The 24666-nt window shown below is 40.7% G+C and overlaps 2 protein-coding genes across 2 annotated transcripts; both read right to left on the bottom strand.

Moving 5' to 3' along the window:
- Nucleotides 1-561: 561 nt before the first annotated feature.
- LOC148083691 (NXPE family member 3-like) lies at nt 562-5459 on the bottom strand. The gene is made up of 6 exons (XM_087786047.1): nt 5358-5459; nt 4088-4531; nt 3730-4022; nt 1519-1589; nt 1212-1406; nt 562-1115 (listed from the first exon to the last, which is right to left on the bottom strand). The coding sequence occupies exons 1-6, from the start codon at nt 5457-5459 to the stop codon at nt 562-564; spliced, it is 1659 nt and encodes a 552-aa protein (XP_087642173.1).
- Nucleotides 5460-19494: 14035 nt separating this feature from the next.
- On the bottom strand, nt 19495-24666 carry LOC148083690 (NXPE family member 3-like). The gene is made up of 8 exons (XM_087786830.1): nt 24627-24666; nt 24027-24053; nt 23705-23820; nt 22571-23029; nt 22210-22502; nt 20662-20732; nt 20367-20561; nt 19495-20270 (listed from the first exon to the last, which is right to left on the bottom strand). Exons 3-8 carry the CDS (start codon nt 23804-23806, stop codon nt 19717-19719), a joined length of 1674 nt encoding a protein of 557 aa, XP_087642956.1. The 5' UTR covers nt 23807-23820; nt 24027-24053; nt 24627-24666; the 3' UTR covers nt 19495-19716.

The following is a 24666-nucleotide window of genomic DNA, read 5'->3' as shown; positions in this document are numbered from 1 at the left end:
GCCTGGTCGATCGTTAAGGAAGCTTGTATTTCTTTTGCTTGAAAGTGGTAAATAAACGACACGATCATACTCTGGATTGTTAATCTTTCTCCAAAAAGAAGGATAAGACCCGGGACGGAAGTGAGCGGTGTCTGTGCGCAGATGTCGTGTTCGACTCTTTTCAAGGCTGAGAAAGCTATATTGAAATGAAGTTTTCAAGCTTGTTTTGTGGGAGTTAAGTGAAAAACGTTTAGAGTAGACTTGACCTGCAACTGTCTGCTCCATTAGCAAGTTGGAAGCCCCGGTCAATCAAATTTGATAGTAATCGCAGGTTTATTGTCATGCAGTGTGTATCAAACCTCTAGGGTTCTACAAATACCCACATTCCTGTCCCACAATACCCACAAACAAGTCTAAAAACAATATCTGAACGTCAATTTCCTTACAACACTTTCAAAAGATAGTGAAAATACACAGTTAAATCACACTCAATATGCACAGTAACATGAATCAAATATTCTCAGTAAGACAGATGTAGTAGATTCCTTTTCATTCCCAGTAAAACGGGAATGAAAAGGAAATTTAGCTGATTCTTTGAGGGCAAATGTAGGACAAGAGGACATCGATCATATTCTTGATGATTGGAGGTCTGGGATGAACATCATGAGGAAAAGAGTGAGCCAAAACCATCTCCCAGGCATCCACCCAGCGCACATTGACATCTTTGAACACCGCTCTGAGGATCTTGTCTCGCTCATATCCGTAAAAGTCGCTGTTAGTCCATGCAATAACAGCCGTTAAATGTCTGAGGGTGGCTGTCTTAATAATAACCAGAGTCTCTGGAGCTCTATTCTGGAGTCGGATCACAGCGCTACGGATGCTCTGGAGTCTTCGGATGTAGATTTCGTTGGGAAATGAGGTGAAGTGAGCACACATACCAAGAACCACAACTGTTGTTGATCCTCCAATCAGGTTGTCCAGTTCGTTGGCGACATAGCGAAACTCAGCAACAGGGAGTGGGGTGAAGCGCAGAGGAGGGCCATGAACCCGAAACCTCAGTATAATTCTTTTCCTGTAATCAACCTTCATAAAAGGGCCGACCTTTGCCAAACTGTTAAAGTTAGCAGACACAAGGTCTACAAAAAAAAGAGATGATAAAGTCATTGATAATGTTATGTTCGCCAACACAAAGACATACATACATTATTGAGAAATGGTATCGTGATCTTTACCTGGCAAACTTCTTTCCATGAATTCAAACCATTGCCTGATAGTGGAGTCTCCGTAGAAGTACAGCATTTTGTTCTGCAGACATTTACCGATGAATGTGGAAGAGTTGAAATGCTGAATTGGGGCGCCGGTCAATGTTTGCCACACACCCTTGAAGTAGTAACCAGGCTTGCTAAACTCGTGACTGCTATTCACTCCTTTTTTGACAAAGAGAGAAAGTGAAATACTCAGACCACAATTATAAAAAAATAATATAAAAGTGGTTTCTTCTCAAATAATGTCAATTTTCAAGACATGTAAAAGTGTCACCTTTCATTTTTGGCAAGACATCCACACTTCCTCCTCCAGAGGGAGGAATAGGAACTTTCATGTTGATTTTACTGTGAAGGAAAAGGCAGTTAGGAAAGAAAAAAACATAACCGGCCAAACTACGTTGCAAAGAAATCAGTGGTAAAAAAAAGAAAAAAAGTGTGCGTTCTATAACTATAATTGCAGCTGTCAAATTTTTAAGAAAAAGGTCAAATTATTATATTGATAATTGTTTTTTATTTTGGTAGTCACACCTCAATTACAGTAACATCAGTAAATATTTAATTCAAAGTGATAGTTCACCCCAAATCCGTTGCTTTTTAGCATTATAGACAGAAATGTACATCCATTTTAATAAGTGAAAATTCTTCTCATGTTGATGCTTCAATATAAGATGGACGTTATAGACGAGCAGTATGAAGGTTACTGGATGTTTTTTGTCAATAACTCTAAAAAGTGCGGGATTTCTCTTTGTAACTGTAGTTATTGTAGTTCACTTTGGGTGAACTACAATAACCCTTTAATATTGTAAACCTGGTTTCCTTTTGCTGAGAGTTTCGTGTCAGGTTAGGAATCTGACTTATAGCTGTGAACTTAAAGAGTAGACATCAGGAACAGAAATGATTTTGAAGTCACAACTATTTTGCTTGCAAGAAGAGTAATACAGAACCTTCTGAAAGAATCAACAATTTCACTCCAAAGTTCGAAATAATTTGGTGTAGCCTTTCATCGTAGGTTATTGATTATTCCAGAAAACAGAACATAGTTTACAAATCGGTAAAACACAGACTAGAATGAATAAAAGTGTATTTTAAATGCAGCATACGTAAACAAGGTATTTTTGCTCTAATTACCAATGATTAACACAAATACCTGTGGTTGAGCAAATGTAATTGTGATGAGCTTTGTGTGGGTAAATTCTGCTAAAGCTAATATTATTATTTTTATAATATTCTTATTTTACAGAAAGTAATGTATTACTGTTTACTAGAACCTTTGGTTTATTCTTAATTTGTGTTTAAATGCAAATAGCTAAAGATGAAAACTGTTGAATACCAAGGAAAAATCTTTATAAGATAATGAACAAAATCATCTGCGTCTGAACCCTTCAACTCTTCTCCACGAGTCAGTCCAGTGTGACTGAAACGCCCTCAGCCTGTTATAATTTAAGCAGTCAAGCACAAGCAATGAACAAATAAATACCTGTGGTTGAGAAAATGTACACAGTATTTTTCCATCACTTCTTTTTGTAGTTTTAATAGACTTAATATATAATGTAAGCACTGTTTTCTACATAACAACATTTTTATTTTGTGAACAATTGTTTGAGGGAATATGAATGTGTATAATCTTTATTGACAAACTTTATCACGTTTATACTTTTCACATGTCAATACAATTAGAAAGCAACATTCAAGTACGTCCGATTAAATTTGCCTTACATTTGATAAAGAAACTGGTTATCAGTAGTCATGGCATGTTTGAAATTAAATTCACGAATACTCAAAGCAAAAACATGTATTTAGATTAATTTTCATTTATTTAGCTTCATAAGCAAACACTTATTTGTTATTCCACGTCATTAAACAGCCGAGTCGTGCATGCTACGCTCATTCAATAGGTTCCTGCATAATATTAATTGTAAATATCCCCATTTGTGATGTTATCTTGGGATTGTTGTTTTTTGTTATGCCTTTGATCCTGATTTACTTCAGTCATAAATGTATGTTTCTTCTTCTCCTATTTTCTATCCTCTCTCAAGAAAAGCCTTTCTTTTTTCTCTTTTTTAAAACCTATGTGAAGCCTCGTAGGAAAGCCCTGAGCTAAAGTAAGGTCATCACATGTATTTAACAACATAACTCTCTCACTGAGTGGATGTTTTCATAGCTGCTGGTGTGGGAAAGGAATGTGAGAGTACTTCATGCCAGGTACGATCTTTGCAGGATCGAACACTAACCCAGACCATGAGCGATGATAACTCACTTAGGTTCTTGTTTGGTCTAAACCTTTGGAGCAAGATAATTAACGACTTGTAACACTGCAATGATATAACAGCGACCTAACAGCTACTGAAATAATTCGGACAGGCACTCAAGACTCTGTGTTGTTCTTTTTTCACTTGCAAGTAAAACATGTGTCTTTAAACCAGATCTGATTTATATTCTTTGTTCAAGTGAAAGCATTAAGTCATATTCCTAACCTGACACTTACCTTTGAAAAAGACTAGAATAAGGCCCAAAGTTTGCCCTGTCTGTTGTCCTGGAGTGGGTCACTCTGCTGTCACAGTCCAGCTTCTTCGGCTTGTAGCAGAACCACGGTTCTTTAGTCGTGATATCAGTAAAGTCACATATGGGTTCCTTCGTCGAACGCAGACAAACGTTGCAGACGGTTTTTTCAGTTTCTTTGCCCTTTTTGAACATGCTAACAAACTGTACTCTGTCAGGATGTTCTTTAGATAGTCTTCTCAGGAATGTGATCGCCTCGCTGGAATGAACTAGTGTAACCTGGAAAAGAGAAAATTATTGTTAGAACACATTTAGTCAGTTTTACTTGTTTTTTCCAGCCTAACCGCAACGTCTGCTCTCCCAGTCCACAATAAAGGAAACACAACTTGTCCAGTCACACCAGCTTGAAGAGGTGGGTTGTGCAGTCGGGCAACTATGAAATCTCCTCCAGTCTTTTTAGGATTTCTCTGGAAGTCTTTTATTTGAATCCTAACTTTAAGTTGATCACCGATGTGCCACTGCTGCCCCCCCTCTTTTGGTAAAATAATGAAGTAACTTCCCCGGGGATTGCTTGTTTTGATTAAACTAAAACGAGCTGTTACTGGTGGAGTTTCAGGCCAAGTGATGGATTCCAGAAGGAGGCGCTCTTCCAAAGCGTTTCCAGGTGAAATAGGCTCAAATCTGCAGAAATCCAGATTTTTGGGTGGCGCACTTGAATTTGTTTGAACAGGTTCAACTACTTTATCCTGGAACTTGATCGACATTGGGTGCAAGAGCTTCTTCTGAACCTAGAGAAGAAAGATAAAGAAACATTAAGTAAAAGTGAAATAATGTCAAAATGATCACCTCTACAATATATCTGGATTAAATCTATAAGCGTCTATAGAATTAATTCACTACAACAAAACAAACTAATAATTAACCGATACTGTACTCAATAAATGGTTGAATAGTTTTATTCCGGGACAGGTTTGAGGGTTATTAACTGTGCCTATTGTGTGTAAGAGGCTTGACAAGGTGTGATGTCACATGATACTGTGAATTTGTACTAAACAAAAGTTGATTCCTCACTGTATACCATATTCACATATTAATGAATATGGTCGAATTGATGTCTCAGTAAATAATCTCACCTTGAAGTTGAAGTCCAAGTGATATGCCAGGAGAACTGTGACTAAGATGACCAAAAAAACGGAGCATCTTTGAAAGCTGTATTTCCCCTCCATGATCAGACAAAAAGCTCATACTCGATGGGACAGTTTTTTCGGTGTAGAAAGGAGCCACATTCATATATATATATATACATATATATATATATATATATATATATATATATATATATATATATATATATATATATATATATATATATACATATATATATAACCTGCACTGCTTTCTCTACAGCAGAGGTGTTCAACTAAATAAAGGGGCTAAAAATGTAAGCCACGTCAACTCATTTAATTAACAAAACATATGTTTTTGTTTCCCTTTAACAGAAAGAAGGAATGCTTCTCTGAAAGATCTCTGCTTGCTAGAATATGACCTCTGGAACAGCAACGTTTGACCATATTAATGAATATGGTCGAATTGATGTCCCGAAAATAATCTCACCTTGAAGTTAAAGTCCAAGTAATATGCCAGGAGAACTGTGACTAAGATGACCAAAAAAATAGCAACGATGGAACATCTTTGAAAGCTGGATTTCCTCTCCATGATCAGACAAAAAGCTGAATGAAATTAAAAATATGTTTACTCATTCATCCAAACACATATTGAAACATTTTAAATGTATACATAATCAATGGTAAGTTGTCGCTTCTGAATGTACACATTATAAGGCACTAAAGAAATTGATGTAAACGAATCTAACTGTTTAAAATGAACTAATTTAAAGATGCTTCTTTCTGAAAAATCAACCAGTATACATACGTACCAATATACTCTCGGAGTGTCGTGCATTCTGTAATAAAAACAAAGACAATAAAAGTAGAACAATGGATAAACTCACATGTATTAATTCCGCACTGACAGGCAAAACCAGCTTGTTAACTACCTGAGAATAGACACTAAGATAGAACGGAAATCCTATAAAATAATTATAGATACAGATATAAAAGACATGATAAGAAATTCTCAAGTTAATAAGTTAACAAAGTTAATAAGTTTTCCTTTGATTTTAATTGATATAAATCGTAATATACTGGCACAAAATATCCCTTCTACATAGAGTTATTCCTTTGCCAAAATGTAGACAACATGAAGTATTAATAGATTGCAAGAACTGTAATTAATATTTCAAATAAAAAAACATACTTATATGCGTGAAAGGAGATTTGGTGATTGTAATATTTAACGAGTGAAAGCTTTAGGTGAATGAAATGTTTTTGTTTTTTTGCATGGAAATTTGCGTGACTGCACGAGGTAAGCAGTTTTGGTGATTACATTCGAAAACATTTCTTGTTTTAGTTTCATGGGCGAAAAACTGTCGTTCCTCTTAAAACATTTTATTTTAAATCATTAATGAGTATATAATTATTAAATATTTCAATTTAATGTCTGTGAAAACAGTGTAATTCTCTGACTTACCGTGTTTTTCTTCGTGCTGTGGATGTGAAAGATTGTGGATCTTCACTGGGTAATTTGTAAAGAAACTTCAATCAAGTTCTGCTTGTTTTGCTCAGTCCGTGGATTTGGACCCTGTCACCACCTAAGGGCGTGGTTTAGAAGTGGTGGATAGTTCTCTGTTGTATGAAGGACGATAAATGACTTATGCATACAGTAAATAAATGTATAAATGTATACATTAATGTTTGGATGAATATAAATATGTCAAAATGTCAAAATAAATAAATAACTTAATTTTTGTCAAAGAATGGAGCTATTTTACGTATAATTACGAATTTTGTCATTTATACATTTTGACATTTATACATAAGTCATTTATCGTCCTTCTTACTGGCGGTTCTACTTCTTGGTGGTACACTATGATGGACGATAAATGACTTATGTGTAAATAAATGTATAAATAAATGTTTAAATATGTAACAAAATGTATAAATACATAACAAAATGTAATTCTGTGTCACGATCTCCTGTGTAGAATTCTTCCTACTTTGTTTATCATTCAAATGTTCTTCGGTGGAATTTCCTGTCCCCCCCCCCCTAACAGATGTGTCCCTGCCCGTTCTTTTGATCCACGACCCAAGGTGTGAAAAGGCAGAAAAACACTTTGAATAACCGTTGTCATGACTCTACGTCTGTTCCAAGCTTGCCTTGAGAACAGTGGGTCAGTCTGGAGTGAAATTTTGATTGTGAATGTGTCAAATGTTTAAGCTCTTAGATGAAGCTAGTAATTTATACTTTATATTTTGAAGCCTCATTATATTTCTGTCAATCTGTTTGCATAACCTTATCACCTGTATTTGTTCGGGTGACACGTGCTGAGTGTTCTATTCAATAAAGGTCAAGCCCGAACACTCAGGAAACGTGTCAAGAACTTCTGTCTGTAACTTTCCACTCTAATGTGACAAGTCAATTGTCAGTAGTTTTCCATCCATCAGACATAACACCAACTGAATGTTACCTTATAAGGACTTGTGTGCAACAGTAGACAACGACCTTGTAAGAATATTTGTCTCTCACTAACTCAAGGATCCAACGAATCTTCAAGACTACTTCAAATTGGCGTCACGAACAGGATCCTTTGAGAGAGAGGGTTCGGAGGTGCCGGATCCCATTCCGGGGGAGGTGGACTCGAGGCGCCGAGTAAAGTAAGGTAAAAAGCATCGAACTCATTTATTATAAAACAAGTCTTTACCTCTCTCTGGGTGGGTAAAGGTTTTCCTATTTCCAAAGTTTGTCAAAATGTGTTAAGATATTGGATGTATATGATGAAGAGTTTGTTCCTCGTGTTGGAATAAGTTGTGAAAATTTCTTGTGTTTCTTGGGAATACTACGTCCTCGTGTTGGAGTAGAAAGAATACTGTATTGTTGTATGGGATAAGCAATACAGGCATTGTTGTGGCAGGGTTTACATTTTTTTAGAAAAATCCTCGAGGTGAATAGTTGTTATAAATTGAATAGAAGAATAGAGGTGTTGGCTTGTTCCGCAATTCTCGTGTTGAATTCCGTCGTGTTCGGAGGAAGAGTTAACTGGTCCCACATTCTCGTGTTGAATGCCGTCGTGTTCGGGGGACAAAATTGATAAGGGGGTGTTAAAACATTGTATTGTTGTAAAAATATATAGGAACTAGGACGCAGTCCAGGAATACTGGTCTTACTGATAACTAGATTAACTAAAAAAAAAAAAAAAACTATTAAAATTTTAATAAGGAAATAAACCTAAATTAAAATGTCAAGTAAATTACAGAAAGACTTTAATCTTTCCACAGATTGGATTGATTGGTCAAAATGTGTTCCGCATCCTCAGAAAATGTCTTTGTCAGAACAATTTCAGGCTGCAGTCCAGGTCTATAGTGGAAATTTTGCGCCAAATGAACGAGATGAAAAAAAAAGCAAAATTGGTGAAATGGTTTACAGAGACTCAAAATGCAGGTTACCTTCCCCAAAATAGTTCCATTCATCTTCTAACTGATGTGTTAAATAGAGTAGAACACAAGTTTATCGGAAGAATAAACAAAATGGAGGCGGAAGGCACTTCGAAATTAACATTGAAAGGGAGAGATAGAGCAGGGAGAGTGAAAAATCTTCAAGACACAAAATGTTTGGTAAGATGGTTGCATCTGTCCGCTGCTCTGCTTGTGACTAAATCAGTTACAGGAAGTACAGCTGCTGGTATCAAAGGGGTGGAGTCAATCCCACCCTCTGAGAAAGAGGCGGGGGAAGATGGAAAAGGAAAGTTGAAACAAGGTGGGATAATGGCACCATCCAGTGGACTTTACCCGGTACTGTCAGAGGAATTACGATTACCGGATTCACACCAGACTGACACACCTCCACCATATTCATCCAACAATCCATTCAAATCTCATACTGCTTCTCCACCACCACACCCATTATCAATACAAATGCCGGTATTTAATATAACAAGAGGAGTTGTTGCAGGAGATTTTGAGGGAGATGAGGGCAGTTCAACTGACCATTGACAAAAGTAAACCAAAGATGGGAGGAGGAATAAGTTGTCCCGACTTTCTTACTGTAGAGGATGTAGCAGCTCAACACCACTCCAACCTCATGGAAAAGGCCGATATGTGGGATAAAGGAATAATAAATGACCGCGAGATGACAGAAGTGTCTTTTGATACAGCAAATACATTTTCAAACTTTACTTTAATGGGAAGAAAGGGGCGGCAGATGAAAGAAGATGTCAAGTACTGGAGAGGCCGCCTAGCGGATATACAGAGAAGGAAGCAGCAAGGCAGGAAAAGAGAGGACGAGGAGAATGTGGAACAGAAAATAAGAAGAGAGGCAGAAAGACTTTTTCTGAATCACTTGGCGGAAAAGGCTGAAGAGAGGGCTGAGGACGGGGCGGTCGGAGGAGAGTCATACAGGGAGCTAAATCTATCTTGCCGAGAGGAAGAGGCAGGGGAGGTAGAGGGGACTGAGAGGCTGACAGGTAGAGATGGCCAAAGAACAGGTGCGACTCATACACGAGGCCATCCAAGTAATCTATTGGCGCCGGTACTCTTTAAGAATGCCCCTGGAGGAGGTGTGGCTCCCCAGTACAAACCCTTTTCTATTTCTGATATTCAAGCACTTGCTAGCCAGATGCCTCAACTTTCAGCTGGTGGTGCTGCGTGGTTATCTAAATGTACTACTCAGACTGCCGGTTTGCTTCTATCATCGGGTGATATGAAAGCACTTGTCGCTAGAACGAGCTCTCCCGTTCAAGCAGGGCCCATATGGCTGAGATGTCCATGGCTGAATTCTGATCCCGCCACGCCTATCTCTCAGCAACAGGGTAGGGAATTGGCAATTGTGATCAGGGAACTGTTTCCAGCTACTTCCATGTTGTTCTCTGAACTGGTATACACCCCAGGACCCGTTGAAGATCCTTCTACCTTTATGGCTAGAGCAGAAGACGATTTTGTAAACAAAACTGGTGAAAGCCTGGCCCAGATTCCTATGGCCAGCTCTCTCTTCAGAGCGGCGGTGTCAAGAGGTTTGCCCCCGGCTATACGCACGCTCGTGAGCGATAATCCTGACTTGGCAACTGCTGATCATACAAAATGGTGTTATCATGTGAAATATCTGCTGCAAAGACAGGATGATAAAGCCCGGGGTGATGATGTTAAAATTAAAGCACTAGAAACAGAATTACTTAACTTACAGGTGCAAAGGGCTAAACAAGATTACAACCAGGCTAAGAAGATTACCAAACCCCAGGTACAGGCCCCCGTAATGCCAGACCCAACCTCGTTTCCCCAACCCATTCCCTACTCAGGCCCTACTGATTGGCATTCCACCGCCGGGATGTATCCCATGTTTATGGGACAGCATCCACCCCAATATCCTGCCCCACAGCCCCAATATCAGCCCCGACCTAATCGCGGCTATACACCCAGACAGAGGGGAGGTTACTCGAGGAGTTCGGCTGAAGGTCCCTACGTGTCTCACGGCTTGAGTGATGTGCAGTGCTAGTATTGTGAAGGATACGGTCATTTGTCCACCTCATGTCCCGAGAAGGCTCCAAGACAGTCTGGTCCCAGAAGAGGGGGACGTGGCCGAGGTGGTCCACCAGCCCTTTTGGTTATCGACATCATAACCAGCATCTGGCCCCTCCACAGGGTCAGTATCCTCAATGATGGGCCCCAGAAGCTGAAGGGGGAGGACTGCAGGATCCTCTCCTACTGGTGGATGTTCAAGGCGTGGCTATTCCTTTCATGGTGGATACTGGTGCTCGACACTCCACTATCAACAGCCTGACCCCCACAATGAAGTTATCCCCACAAACTATTCCACTTACTGGCTTCTCAGGGCAGACCCAAAACCTGCCTTTCACCGCGCCTGCCGTTGTTTCAGTGGCGGGCCAGAGTCATCAACACTCGTTCGTCTATGCTCCAACGTGTCCTATTAATCTATTGGGCAGGGATCTGCTCATAAGACTGGCTACTGTTATACACTGCTCCGCGGAAGGCCTGCAACTGGTTTTTCCAAATGGACAAGTCATTTTCTCCTCAGCATCGGACAAACATATGTTTCCATTGATGGAGCAAGATATTGAGACCCCTGTTTCAGCTACGGCTGACATCTACTGGGCATTGATAAACATTGAGTCACCTACATGGTCTGCACTTAACTCAGAAGTGGAAACGTGGTTGCCATGGTGTCGTGCTCTTCGTCCTTACCTCCCTCCTGTCGACCCGCCACATTGTACCCTCTATTATGACCGGATGGGTGACACTGTCTATGAAGACAGATTTCACCAGGTTGAAGGCAATGAATGGCTTTTGTCAAACCCATGTCTTTTTGCGGGCCCTGAAGGCATAGCACTGAACACTGAACTCACTGCCTCTCAATTGCAGTGGTACATGATGTCAACACCCACTGACCCCTCTGTGACTCCGGCCTCACCACACATCACATTAGCTTTAGCTGCAGGATGTACCGCTAAAGAACTGGGCCCCATGACTAAACGGGCCATTATGGCCTCAGACTGGTCACCCACATTTCATGAGGATTTGTCATTTTCTTCTTCCACTCAGACTTATTGTATCACATTGCATACTGATCCAGTACATGCCACACTCCAACACACCCTGATCAGCAGATGTCATGGCAGAGAGCATATGGATTCTGATTTTGCGGCTAAAATGTTAGACCAACTCCCTTCAGGATTGTGGTCTACTTCTCCTACGGATGTAGGACTCTGTACCTCAGTGACTCCTATTACCTTTAATATTTCTCAAGGTCTTGTTTATAGATCCCAATATCCCACGTCTCCAGAGGGTAGACAGGGCATTGCGGAGACCATTAACGGCCTTCTACAAACAGGCGTGTTGCAGGCATCACTTAGCTCCAAATGGAACACCCCGATCCTCCCTGTGGAGAAAAAGGGTACAGGGAAGTACCGGATGGTACATGACCTCCGTTTGATTGATGAAAAAGTTTTGACTCCCGTTCTACCAGTACCCAACCCACATGCAGCACTCTCTACGCTATCACCAGAACTCAGGTATTTCACATGCATTGATCTTGCAAATGCTTTTTTCTGTTTACCTCTTGCTCCTCATCTGCGTGACATGTTTACTTTTACATTTGAGGGAAAGAAGTACACCTACACTAGACTACCACAAGGCTTTGTGTTGTCTCCCGGCATTTTCAATGCCACCCTGAGAGACTTGCTCTCTGATTGTGTACTTCCCCCTGACACCACACTCGTCCAGTACGTTGATGACTTACTACTGGCGTCCCCCACGGAACAAGGCTGTTTTGAAGCCACAGATGTCCTTTTATCCTTTTATTTATTACTCCTGTGGATTCAAAGTGTCCAGGTCTAAGTTGCAGGTTTGCAGACCCATGGTGTCGTTTCTTGGACGATTGATTTCAGCCAATGGCACGGGTGTCAGTTCTTCACACCGTGCTACCATTTTACATCATCCCAAACCAACGACTGTCCGAGAAATGCTACAATTTCTTGGCTTGGCAAATTACTCTCGTAATTTCATCCCAGATTTCTCTGACATGGTAGCCCCACTTCCCCAGATGGTGAACAAATGTGGTATGCGTAATCTTACAGCCTCACTGGATTGGTCCGAAGTGGCTGAGTCCTCATTCATTGTCCTCAAACAAACCATGGCGGAAGCCGCTGATATGCAGATTCCAGACTACACCAAACCATTCTATTTGGATGTTTCCGAAAAAGACACATCCGTTTCGGCTGTGTTATTTCAGAAAAAGGGGAACACAGGTGATAGGTTTGTCAACATGTATTGCTCAGTCCTTTTAGATGCCTATGAGAAGAAAAGTCCACCTTGCGCCAGGTATGCATCAGCACTTGCTAAAATTTTACTGAAAACATCTCACATAACATTAAAGCACTCAGTCATCATAATGACATCACATTGTGTTTTACAATATGTCACGAGTAACCTTTTCACAATGACAGCGGGAAGACAGCAGAAGCTGGAAAAGGTTCTTGCTGCACCAAACCTTGTATATATACACGATGGCGTGAACATGGCTGATGGGATGAATGTTGGGACCCCACACATGTGCGCAGACAAAGACAAACAAGCTCAAAAAATCAGGGAACATTTGTACATAACTCCTCTGACAGAGCCAGAAAGGGTGCTGTTCACTGACGGGTGTTGTTTCAGAGACAAGGAGGAATTATTGTCCTCTTTTGCAGTGGTAGAACAGATAGGGGATGAAGAGATCCCGTTGATAAGTGCAAAGATAAAAGGGAAACAGTCAGCACAAAGAGCAGAAATAATGGCGCTCACAAGAGCTCTAGAAGAGTCTGTAGGACAAGATGTAAATATTTTCACAGACTCAGCGTACGCAGTTACAGTGGTACATTTTGGATTGGCAGAATGGTCCAGGACTGGATACATGACTGCCTCAGGAACTCCTGTTAAAAACAGTGAAGACGTAATGAAATTGTATGCGGCACTTATGCTCCCGTCAAAAGTAGTTGTAGTCAAATGCAAAGGACATTCAATCGGACTTGACAAAATATCAAAAGGTAATCGCGCGGCAGATGCATTGGCAAAACAAACCGCGGGTTATCAGCCACAAGGGCAAATGATGGTGGTTCCAGCTGAAGAAATGGATGAGCAGTCATCCTGGTCAAAAATTCTTCACATTCAATCTCAAGCATCACCTGAAGAGATTTCCATGTGGATAAATCAAGGCTCAGGGAAAACAGAAGAAGGTGTCTGGTCTAAAAGGGGACGCCCGGCTGCACCAGTAGCCTATCTGAAATCTCTAATCCTTGAGGCACATGGTCCTACACATGTAGGCAGAGAAGAAACAATTCGAAGAATGGACAATTGGTGGCATCCATTTAAAAACCAAATGGTGAAACAAGCACTAATCTCGTGTAATGTTTGCAATCAAGCTGCAATTAGGCCTACTCTCAAACCATTACCAGGACTAACACACCCCTCAGTTTTCTTTCCAGGACAAATGGTTGTTATCGACTATACTGACATGTTGGTCCCAGTTTCTGGATACAGGTACCTGTTGGTGATGGTGGACGCCTACTCAGGATGGCCAGAAGCATATCCTTACCGGAAAGAAGATGCAAAAAGCGTCTCTAAACATTTGGTTAACCATTACATTCCAACGTATGGTTTTCCCCATTGTCTGAAAAGTGACAATGGCACGCATTTCAAGAACACCCACTTACAACAGGTGGAGCGCCAATTGGGCCTCAGACACAAGTTTGGTTCTGTTTACCACCCCCAGTCACAGGCACAGGTGGAGAGAATGAACAGGACATTGAAGGACAACCTCAACCGAGTCATGATAAGTACCGGAGTCAACTGGCTCGCGGCACTACCAATGGCACTGATAAGTGTTCGAATGTCTGTTAATACCCGGACGGGCTACTCTCCATTCGAACTCCACACAGGTCGCTGTTTTCCAGGACCCCAGGCTCCATTACCAATATCAAACCTAAGGGGTAAGCCAACACACACGCCATTTGTCTCAACTGTACAGTTTCTTGGCTCCAGGTTCTCCAAGCAGACTGAAGAGGTCCCCGAGCAACCCGTCCCATTGCAGGTCACCCTGTGTGTCTACCTGAAGGTGCTCAAGCGAAAGTGGACGGAACCACGTTGGACTGGTCCTCATCGCGTACTGGAAAGGACGTCTCACGCCCTCCGGCTGGAAGGCAAAGGAGATTCCTGGTTCCACCTGACGCAGTGTGCAGCTGACCCCGAGAGCTGTGACAAACCCCTCCTCAACGTCAACGCCCACACCCCATCTACAACCCTGCCCCCCACCAACGTCGTCCCCGTCAACCTGGACAATCCTTCATCACCCCCGTCATCACTGTCTAATGTCTGACTGCTTGGCATGGCACCAAGAGTCGTGTGAGGAATTTTCCCTGCATCAACAACTGCCGCAGGTTTTTGCCCACACAAAACATTGAATATTATATTAGGATCAAGAAAAGATGCCAGACCTCCTTGAATCCGCTGTTTCATTTTGCACTCTTTGAGTTTCGTTACGTTCTCTCGCATTTTTAATAATTTAGCTGTTGCACACTTAGTATTACCCATGGCTACCAGTATTCCTCGACATGTAATACACTCCTGTTGCTTGGCTGCATTTATTGCTTCTGTTTTGGTCTGTACCCCAATGTTATTGTACTATGTTCTGCACGGTATAACCCTTTCTACGGTCACAGAGGTATCTTCCCACAATGATACTAACATTCACAACCAGACGCTACAGGTCCCCAAACGATCCAAGCGCCAGATCACACTCGGTCCTGACCATAAGGTATCAGACAAATGCCTGCTATACTATAATTCTAAAATCACGATTTATCACCAAAGGGGAACTAATAAAATTTATGAATTCGACTTATGTGATGTGATCCCATGCACAGGCAACAAGGCAGCCTATCGGGGTTATGACGCATACATGTGTATCCAAAGTAACTCAGACGTCTCCACATATTGTCCCTGGAATAGCCTCCTGTGGACTACTCAGCCAGGGGGGTGGACAAACACTAAGAGTAAATGTTCTTCCCCGGCTAACAGTAACATTACCCTTGTCCGAGGATCCCTAACTGGTACATCCCTTAATCCACTCCTATTGCATCTTAACGGTCTATACAGAGATCTGCACTGTAAGACGCCCCCACCCAGCATTGGTTTTGTTGTCTCCAGAGCAGAATTCTGGACATATCCCTCATGTGCATGGTCTGGCGTTCCGTACGAACAAGGTTTTGGTAACGTTACTTATCTGCCCCTGGGATTATCAGTATCAGGCACAGATCCTGTGGGACTGTTAAAAATCATCTTCGTAGATCCCCCTGTAATCAACAACTCACCGCATGTCAAACCTTCCGTAGTTGACACCAAACCCCACAACCCAGGACCAAAACGACCCAACAAAGTCACGGCATTCGAGGCTGATGACGTAACTGTTCCGGACGACACAATCCCAATTTCAATGCCTGGATTCAAACGGCGGTGGCAGCCCGTGAATCAGCCCAAGTCGCCTCATGTTTGGTGTGCATGGGCCCCCACATGATGCTATCGATGACACTTTCCATTTTTGATTCCTACACCAATTATTCCGAATGCCATTTTTATGTTATGACCAACTCCATTCTTCGTCCTAATTGCACCATAGCAGACATGGCTTACCCCATGACCACCAGAATGGACCCTCCTGTGTTCAACTCTAGGCTGTACGTGTCCAACTTCACCTGTCTTGAAAGAAACCGCACTGAGAGACCCATGACCCCTGTAGGATGGATACTTCCCATACACTGCCTAACTATACGTACCATCTCGGTCAGTGAATCAGTTAAGTTCGTGGCCAGATCAGACATTTGGTTGTTCTGTGGAGGAACTATCATACGACAGACACTTCCACTGGGGTGGAGAGGAAGATGTGCCCTGGTGAATCTTATTTTCCCTGCCAATATCGTCAGCATGTCAGAAGACGACATATTACAGTATCGGCCCTCCCACAACCACCTAACTAAACGATCCACTGATGCCCTGTCTGGCACCCCTGTATACATTGACTCCATTGGTATCCCCCGTGGGGTACCAGATGAATTCAAATTGGCTGACCAGATTTCAGCAGGATTTGAAAACATTCCCATTGTAGCAGCTATATTTCCCATCACCCCAAATAAGAATGTGGATCGCATCAACTACCTTTATTACAACCAACAACGTTTAGTTAACTTCACACGTGATGGTTTTGCCGCGGTTCATGACCAGCTAGCCGCCACATCCCTTATAGTGGTACAGAACCGCATGACAGTGGACATGCTTCTGGCTGAAAAAGGTGGTGTATGTGCCATGTTTGGTGAACAATGTTGCACCTTCATCCCAAATAACACTGCACCGGATGGAAAATTGACGCTCACCCTAGCCAAGTTGAATGCCATGTCTAACGAACTCAAGGCTAATGCAGGTGTAGATACCTCCACATATGACATATTTGGTGAAATGTTTGGGAAATATCGCTCACTCGTTCTCTCTGCCCTAACCTCTATAGCTGTCTTCTGTGCCATCCTTGTATTGTGTGGGTGCTGTTGCATCCCCTGTGCCAGATCTCTTTGCAACCGAGTTATTACCTCCGCTATAGAGAAAAGAGACCTTGCCCAACCTCCTGCCTACCAGTTACTTTCTACTGTGGAACCAACTGCCCCCGTTTATCAGGACATCCCATTAAATCTGTTATCAACTGCATCTGTCCCTCTCCAAACCCCTGTTCCTGAATACCTGACAAGTCAATTGTCAGTAGTTTTCCATCCATCACCACCCCAGGAGTCAGACATAACACCAACTGAATGTTACCTTATAAGGACTTGTGTGCAACAGTAGACAACGACCTTGTAAGAATATATGCGCATGTTTTCACACTCGTAACTCAGAGCTCTGTACACCTCTCGTTGTTACGCGTCTTGTGTAACATCTTTAATAAATCTTTTTGCCAGACTATATTGGACCGGACTTTGTCTCTCACTAACTCAAGGATCCAACGAATCTTCAAGACTACTTCAATTTGGATTATCTTTTAGCATTAATTTAAGTATGGCGTATACCAGGGGTGTCAAACTGGTTTTCATCAGGGGCCACATCATCATAATGGCTGCCCTCAAAGGGCCAGATGTAACTTATAAATTTAACTAAATGTAAGCTAATGTAAAATAAATGTAACTACTCCTTAATGTTAAATGACTTTGAATGTATTACTTGAGGTCATAACTACTGTAAAACCGACAATTTTGAGCTGCTAACAACATGTGTGGTGTAGAATTTTACAATAAAATAAAAATGGCTGCACACAGCCTTGCATGTGGTACTAAATACATTGCTACACATAAAAATAAGTCAAAACTTACAGCTCAAGACTAATAAGTTGCAACTGAAATAAGTCTGACAAACAACTTTTCCTGTTGATGCACATGTGTAAGGTAAGGCAAGGTAAGGTAGTAAGTTAAAACTTTATTGTCATCACACTTGTCATCTCAAGCAGAGAAAAAATAAATAAATAGCAGGAAAATCAGATTGGTGAGTCTTGAGATATGTCCCAACAAGAAAGAAAGTCTCACAACCAGTTATTGGTCACGTTTTTAGGTTCCCCAGCTTATATATTGGCTGTGTCAATCCTTTTTGATGAGTAGATGCCTGAACACACCAAGTGGATCCTCTCCACCAGGGCCGGGTCTAGACAGGCATGTATGAGGGGGCAGCCACAAATCTTGAGGGGGCATTGTGCCAGGCCCCCTCTTGCCCCTGCCTAGACCCGGCCCTGCTCTCCACCATCCATTGGTCATGTTATGAAAATAAGTAAATGTGGCATACTTAGCTCCGTGTTTGGTGTCAAAATGCCGGCGTAGATGTTACTCTTTGACAACCGACACTGCCTCATAACACAAAAGACATACAGGTCTTTCTCCTTGAAGCACAAACATGTATTCGCCTTCACACCTTTCTTGAAATATCCTTCCCTCCGCATAAACTCTTCTCTTCTTGGACATTTTGCGAGGATGTATTTGTATTTCTCAATTCCACCTGTTGGCATTGATTTGGAGACGCTGCAGCCTAGTGATGCGTAAATCGTGGGAAACATAATACCGGTAGGCATGCATTGTGGGTAAATGTAGGTTTCTTTACAAGCCAGCAGCCAGCAACTTGTGCGACACTTTTTCCTGCTGAAATCGGTCATGTGACAGGGAGCGATTGACAGGCCAGGGACTGTGTGTGTGCGTGTGTGTGCATGCGTGCCGCGATGAGAGCGGGTGCTGCTCACATCAAAGGCTCGCGGCCGGTTTTCCCAAAGCAGCGGCGCTAATGCTAACACGTAGCGTGGATGACAATCTCGGGTGGGATGATGTTGTTGGTTCGAGACAGACAGACAGACAGACTGTATGGCCCATCGCCCCTCGGCTGGGAAATGAGAACCCGCCGCTGCGCCATGGATTGCGTGCGTGCGTGCCTGCGCTTGTGAAAACCTGATCGAAATCGTGGCCTGGTCGGCCACATAAAATCACATGGCGGGCCACATTTGGCCCGCGGGCCTTGAGTTTGACACATATGACGTATACGTATAGTGTATAATAATTTTTAATCTAAAAGTTTCAAGACAAGCTTGAAACAGAATTAGAGATACGACACCGGTTATTTAAAACATCTGTTTTGTCTGCACTTTCACACCTTGGGTCGTGGATCAAAGAACGAAGTGGGACACATCCGGGAGGGGGGGGTGTAAGACGGAGGCCCCCACCGAGAGCATTTGAATGATAGATTGCAAGAGGGCAAGTTAGGATGTCTTCTCTGCAGGTGATCGGGACACAAGGAACTTGAAAGAACCTATTTGGCCGGAAATTTGCCTTAAATATCGCAATGTTTCTATAGTTCGGGACCTTTACTGCCCGAGGCTATTGACCTGTACAGTCGCCGGGAGAAACTGTCCGATCGATCATAAAAGCTTGTATTTTTTTTGACTTGAAGGGGCGAATAAGCGACCCATGACACACTCTCAATTGACCATCCTTCTCCACGATGCGAAGCATAAGAACCGGTTATGGAACGACGGAACAGACTCCTGTTTTGAACGTTTTACTTGAATTTATTTTACTTGGAAGTGGTAAATAAACGACAGGAACATACTCTGGATTGTTCATCTTTCTCCACAAAGAAGGATAAGTTATATGTTAATTTTCATTACAAAACTGTCAAAAGATAGTGAAAATACACAGTTAAATCACACTCAATATGCACAGTAACATGAATCAAATATTCTCAGTAAGACAGATGTAGTAGATTCCTTTTCATTCCCGTTTTACTGGGAATGAAAAGGAAATTTAGCTGATTCTTTGAGGGCAAATGTAGGACAAGAGGACATCGATCATATTCTTGATGATTGGAGGTTTGGGATGAATATCATGAGGAAGAGAGTGAGCCAGAACCATCTCCCAGGCATCCACCCAGCGCACGTTAACATCTTTGAACACCGCTCTGAGGATCTTGTCTCGCTCATATGAGTAAAAGTCGCTGTTAGTCCATGCAACAGCTTGTGTTAAATGTCTGAGGGTGGCTGTCCGAATAATAACCAGAGTCTCTGGAGATCTATTCTGGAGTCGGATCACAGCGCTACGGATGCTCTGGAGTCTTCGGATGTAGATTTCATTGGGAAATGTGCTGAAGTGAGCCCACACACCAAAAATCACAACAGTGGTTGATCCTCCAATCAGGTTGTCCAGTTCGTTGGCGACATAGCGAAACTCAGCAACAGGGAGTGGGGTGAAGCGCAGAGGAGGGCCATGAACCCGAAACCTCAGTATAATTCTTTTCCTGTAATCAACCTTCATAAAAGGGCCGACTTTTGCCAAACTGTTTAAGTTAGTAGACACAAGGTCTACAAAAAAAAGAGATGATAAAGTCATTGATAATGTTATGTTCGCCAACACAAAGACATACATACATTATTGAGAAATGGTATCGTGATCTTTACCTGGCAAACTTCTTTCCATGAATTCAAACCATTGCCTGATAGTGGAGTCTCCGTAGAAGTACAGCATTTTGTTCTGCAGACATTCACCGATGGATGTGGAAGACTTGAAATGCTGAATTGGGGCGCCGGTCAATGTTTGCCACACACCCTTGAAGTAGTAACCAGGCTTGCTAAACTCTTGACTGCTATTCACTCCTTTTTTGACAAAGAGAGAAAGTAAAATACTCAGACACAATAATATAAAAGTGGTTTCTTCTTAAATAATGTACATTTTCAAGACATGTAAAAGTGTCACCTTTCATTTTTGGTAAGACATCCACACTTGCTATTCCAGAGGGAGGAATAGGAACTTTCATGTTGATTTTCCTGTGAAGGAAAAGGCAGTTAGGAAAGAAAAAAAAAAAACCGGCCAAACTGTGTTGCAAATAAATCAGTGGTAAAAAAAAAAAAGAAATGTGTGTTCTATAACTATAATTGCAGCTGTCAAATATTTAACAAAAAGGTCAAATTATTTAATTGATAATTGTTTTTTCTTTTGGAAGTCACACCTCAATTACAGTAACATGAGAAAATATTTAATTCAAAGTGATAGTTCACCCAAAATTCCAACTTCAAACTTATTTTATACACTTAATGTGGACTAAGGGTTGGATTCATTTCAGTGTAATTTGTTCCTTGTAAGAGTTATAATAAGTGAAAATTCTTCTCCTGTTGATGCTTCAATATAAGATTGACGTTATAGATGAGCAATATGAAGGTTACAGGATGTTTTTTGTCAATAACTCGCCGGATTTCTCTTTGTAACTGTAGTTACTGTAGTTCACCCAACCCTTTAAAATTGTAAACCTGGTTTCCCTTTGCTGAGAGTTTCATTATTATTTTGTGAACAATTGTTTGAGGGGATATAAATGTGTATAATCTTCATTGACAAACTTAATCACGTTTATACTTTTCACATGTCAATACAATTAGAAAGCAACATTCAAGTACATCCGATTAACTTTGCCTTACATTTGATAAAGAAACTGGTCATCAGTAGTCATGGCATGAAATTAAATTCACGAATACTCAAAGCAAAAACATGTATTTAGATTAATTTTCATTTATTTAGCTTCATAAGCAAACACTTATTTGTTATTCCACGTCAATAAACAGCCGAGTCGTGCATGCTACGCTCATTCAATAGGTTCCTGCATAATATTAATTGTAAATATCCCCATTTGTGATGTTATCTTGGGATTGTTGTTTTTTTTGTTATGCCTTTGATCCTGATTTACTTCAGTCATAAATGTATGTTTCTTCTTCTTCCATTTTCTATCCTCTCTCAAGAAAAGCCTTTCTTTTTGCTCTTTTTTAAAACCAATGTGAAGCTTCGTAGGAAAGCCCTGAGCTAAAGTAAGGTCATCATGTATTTAACAACATAACTCTCTCACTGAGTGGATGTTTTCATAGCTGCTGGTGTGGGAAAGGAATGTGAGAGTACTTTTAAGTAAGTAATTAGTATTGATAGAGCGCTTTTCTAGACCAGGGTCACAAAGCGATTAAACAATCAAAAAATACCCAATAAAATAAAATAGATGTGCCACGATCTTTGCAGGATCGAACGCTAACCCAGACCATGAGCGATGATAACTCACTTAGGATCTTGTTTGGTCTAAACCTTTGGAGCAAGATAATTAACGACTTGTAACACTGCAATGATATAACAGCGACCTAACAGCTACTGAAATAATTCGGACAGGCACTCAAGACTCTGTGTTGTGTTCATGTGTCTTTAAACCAGATCTGATTTATTCTTTGTTCTAGTGAAAGCATTAAGTCATATTCCTAACCTGACACTTACCTTTGAAAAAGACTAGAATAAGGCCCAAAGTTCACCCTGAAGTTTGTCCTGGAGTGGGTCACTCTGCTGTCACAGTCCAGCTTCTTCGGCTTGTAGCAGAACCACGGTTCTTTGGTCGTGATATCAGTAAAGTCACATATGGGTTCCTTCGTCGGACGCAGACAAACGTTGCAGACGGTTTTTTCAGTTTCTTTGCCCTTTTTGAACATGCTAACAAACTGTACTCTGTCAGGATGTTCTTTAGATAGTCTTCTCAGGAATGTGATAGCCTCGCTGGAATGAACTAGTGTAACCTGGGAAAGAGAAAATTATTGTTAGAACACATTGAACCTGTTTTACTTTTTTTTTTTTCCAGCCTAACCGCAATGTCTGCTCTCCCAGTCCACAGTAAAGGAAACACAGCAGAGTAAGATCCGTTGAGATGATCCTCAACTTGTCCAGTCACACCAGCATGAAGAAGTGGGTTGTGCAGTCGGGCAACTATGAAATCTCCTCCAGTCTTTTTAGGATTTCCCTGGAAGTCTTTCATTTGAATCCTAACTTTAAGTTGATCACCGACGTGCCACTGCTGCTCCCCCTCTTTTGGTAAAATAATGAAGTAACTTCCCCGGGGATTGCTTGTTTTGATTAAACTAAAACTAGCTGTTACTGGTGGAGTTTCAGGCCAAGTGTTGGATTCCAGAAGGAGGTGCTCTTCCAAAGCGTTTTCAGGTGAAATGGGCTCAAATCTGCAGAAATCCAGATTTTTGGGTGAATTTATTTGAACAGGTTCAACTACTTTGTTCTGGACCCTGATCGGCATTGGGTGCTTCTTCTGAACCTAGAGAAGAAAGATAAAGAAACATTAAGTAAAAGTGAAATAATGTCAAAATTATCTTCTCTACAACAACAATATATCTGGATAAGTGCAACGCTGGATTAAATGTATTAGCATCTATAGAATTAATTCACAACAAACTAATAATTAACCGATACTTTCCTCAATGAATAGTTTGTGCATGTTTTAATTGAGGGACAGGTTCCGGGACATTTGAGGGTTATTAATAGTGTGTAAGAGGCTTGACAAGGTGTGATGTCACATGAAACTGTGAATTTGTACTAAACAAAAGTTGATTCCTCACTGCTTAGCAGGTGATTTTGTTTTTATAAGCAGCAGGGATACTCATACTCGATGGGACAGTTTTTTCAGTGTAGAAAGGAGCCACATTCATATATATATATATATATATATATATATATATATATATATATATATATATATACATAACCTGCACTGCTTTCTCTACAGCAGAGGTGTTCAACTAAATAAAGGGGTTAAAAATGTAAGCCACGTCAACTCATTTAATTAACAAAACATATGTTTTTGTTTCCCTTTAACAGAAAGAAGGAATGCTTCTCTGAAAGATCTCTGCTTGCTAGAATATGACCTCTGGAACAGCAACGTTTGACCATATTAATGAATATGGTCGAATTGATGTCCCGAAAATAATCTCACCTTGAAGTTGAAGTCCAAGTAATATGCCAGGAGAACTATGACTAAAATGACCAAAAAAACAGCAACGATGGAACATCTTTGAAAGCTGGATTTCCTCTCCATGATCAGACAAAAAGCTGAATGAAATTAAAAATATGTTTACTCATTCATCCAAACACATATTCAAACATTTTAAATGTATACATAATCAATGGTAAGTTGTCGCTTCTGAATGTACACATTATAAGGCACTAAAGAAATTGATGTAAATGAATGTAACTGTTTAAAATTAACTCATTTAAAGATGCTTCTTTCTGACAAATCAACCAGTATACATACGTACCAATATACTCTCGGAGTGTTGTGCATTCTGTAATAAAAACAAAGACAATAAAAGTAGAACAATGGATAAACTCACATGTATTAATTCCGCACTGATAGGCAAAACCAGCTTGTTAACTACCTGAGAATAGACACTAAGATAGAACAGAAATCCTATAAAATAATTATAGATACAGATATAAAAGACATGATAAGAAATTCTATAATTCTATAATTGACAATAAGTCAATAAAGTTAATAAGTTTTCCTTTTATTTTAATTGATATAAATCGTAATATACTGACACAAAATATCCCTTCTACATAGAGTTACTCCTTTGCCAAAATGGAGACAACATGTAGTATTAATAGATTGCAAGAAGTGTAATTAATATTTCGAATAAAAAAACATATTTATAAAAAGGCAATACGCGTGAAAGGAGATTTGGTGATTGTAATATTTAACGAGTGAAGATTAGGTGAATGAAATGTTTTTGTTTTTTGCATGGAAATCTGCATGGCTGTTCCTCTTAAACCATTTTATTTTAAATCATTAATGAGTATATAATTATTAAATATTTCAATTTAATGTAACGTGAAAACAGTGTAATTCTCTGACTTACCGTGTTTTCCTTCATGCTGTGGCTGTGAAAGATTGTGGAT

Source organism: Callionymus lyra, chromosome 3 (genome assembly GCF_982586985.1).
Source record: "Callionymus lyra chromosome 3, fCalLyr1.hap1.1, whole genome shotgun sequence".
In the NCBI taxonomy this organism is placed as follows: Eukaryota; Metazoa; Chordata; class Actinopteri; order Syngnathiformes; family Callionymidae; genus Callionymus; species Callionymus lyra.
The sequence above is the reverse complement of the archived record's forward strand: the minus strand, read 5'-3'. Positions and strand labels throughout refer to the sequence as shown.

What these genes read in the sequence shown, in the direction of transcription:
- LOC148083691 (XM_087786047.1), bottom strand. Translation starts at nt 5,459, where the DNA reads ATGGAGAGGAAATCCAGCTTTCAAAGATGTTCCATCGTTGCTATTTTT. An exon ending in CTGGGAGAGCAGACGTTGCG is followed by an intron (nt 4,023 to 4,087) that starts GTTAGGCTGGAA and finishes TCTCTTTTCCAG; the next exon opens with GTTACACTAGTTCATTCCAG. An exon ending in TATTCTAGTCTTTTTCAAAG is followed by an intron (nt 1,590 to 3,729) that starts GTAAGTGTCAGG and finishes TTTCCTTCACAG; the next exon opens with TAAAATCAACATGAAAGTTC.
- LOC148083690 (XM_087786830.1), bottom strand. Translation starts at nt 23,806, where the DNA reads ATGGAGAGGAAATCCAGCTTTCAAAGATGTTCCATCGTTGCTGTTTTT. An exon ending in TATTCTAGTCTTTTTCAAAG is followed by an intron (nt 20,733 to 22,209) that starts GTAAGTGTCAGG and finishes TTTCCTTCACAG; the next exon opens with GAAAATCAACATGAAAGTTC. An exon ending in TGTCTTACCAAAAATGAAAG is followed by an intron (nt 20,562 to 20,661) that starts GTGACACTTTTA and finishes TTGTCAAAAAAG; the next exon opens with GAGTGAATAGCAGTCAAGAG.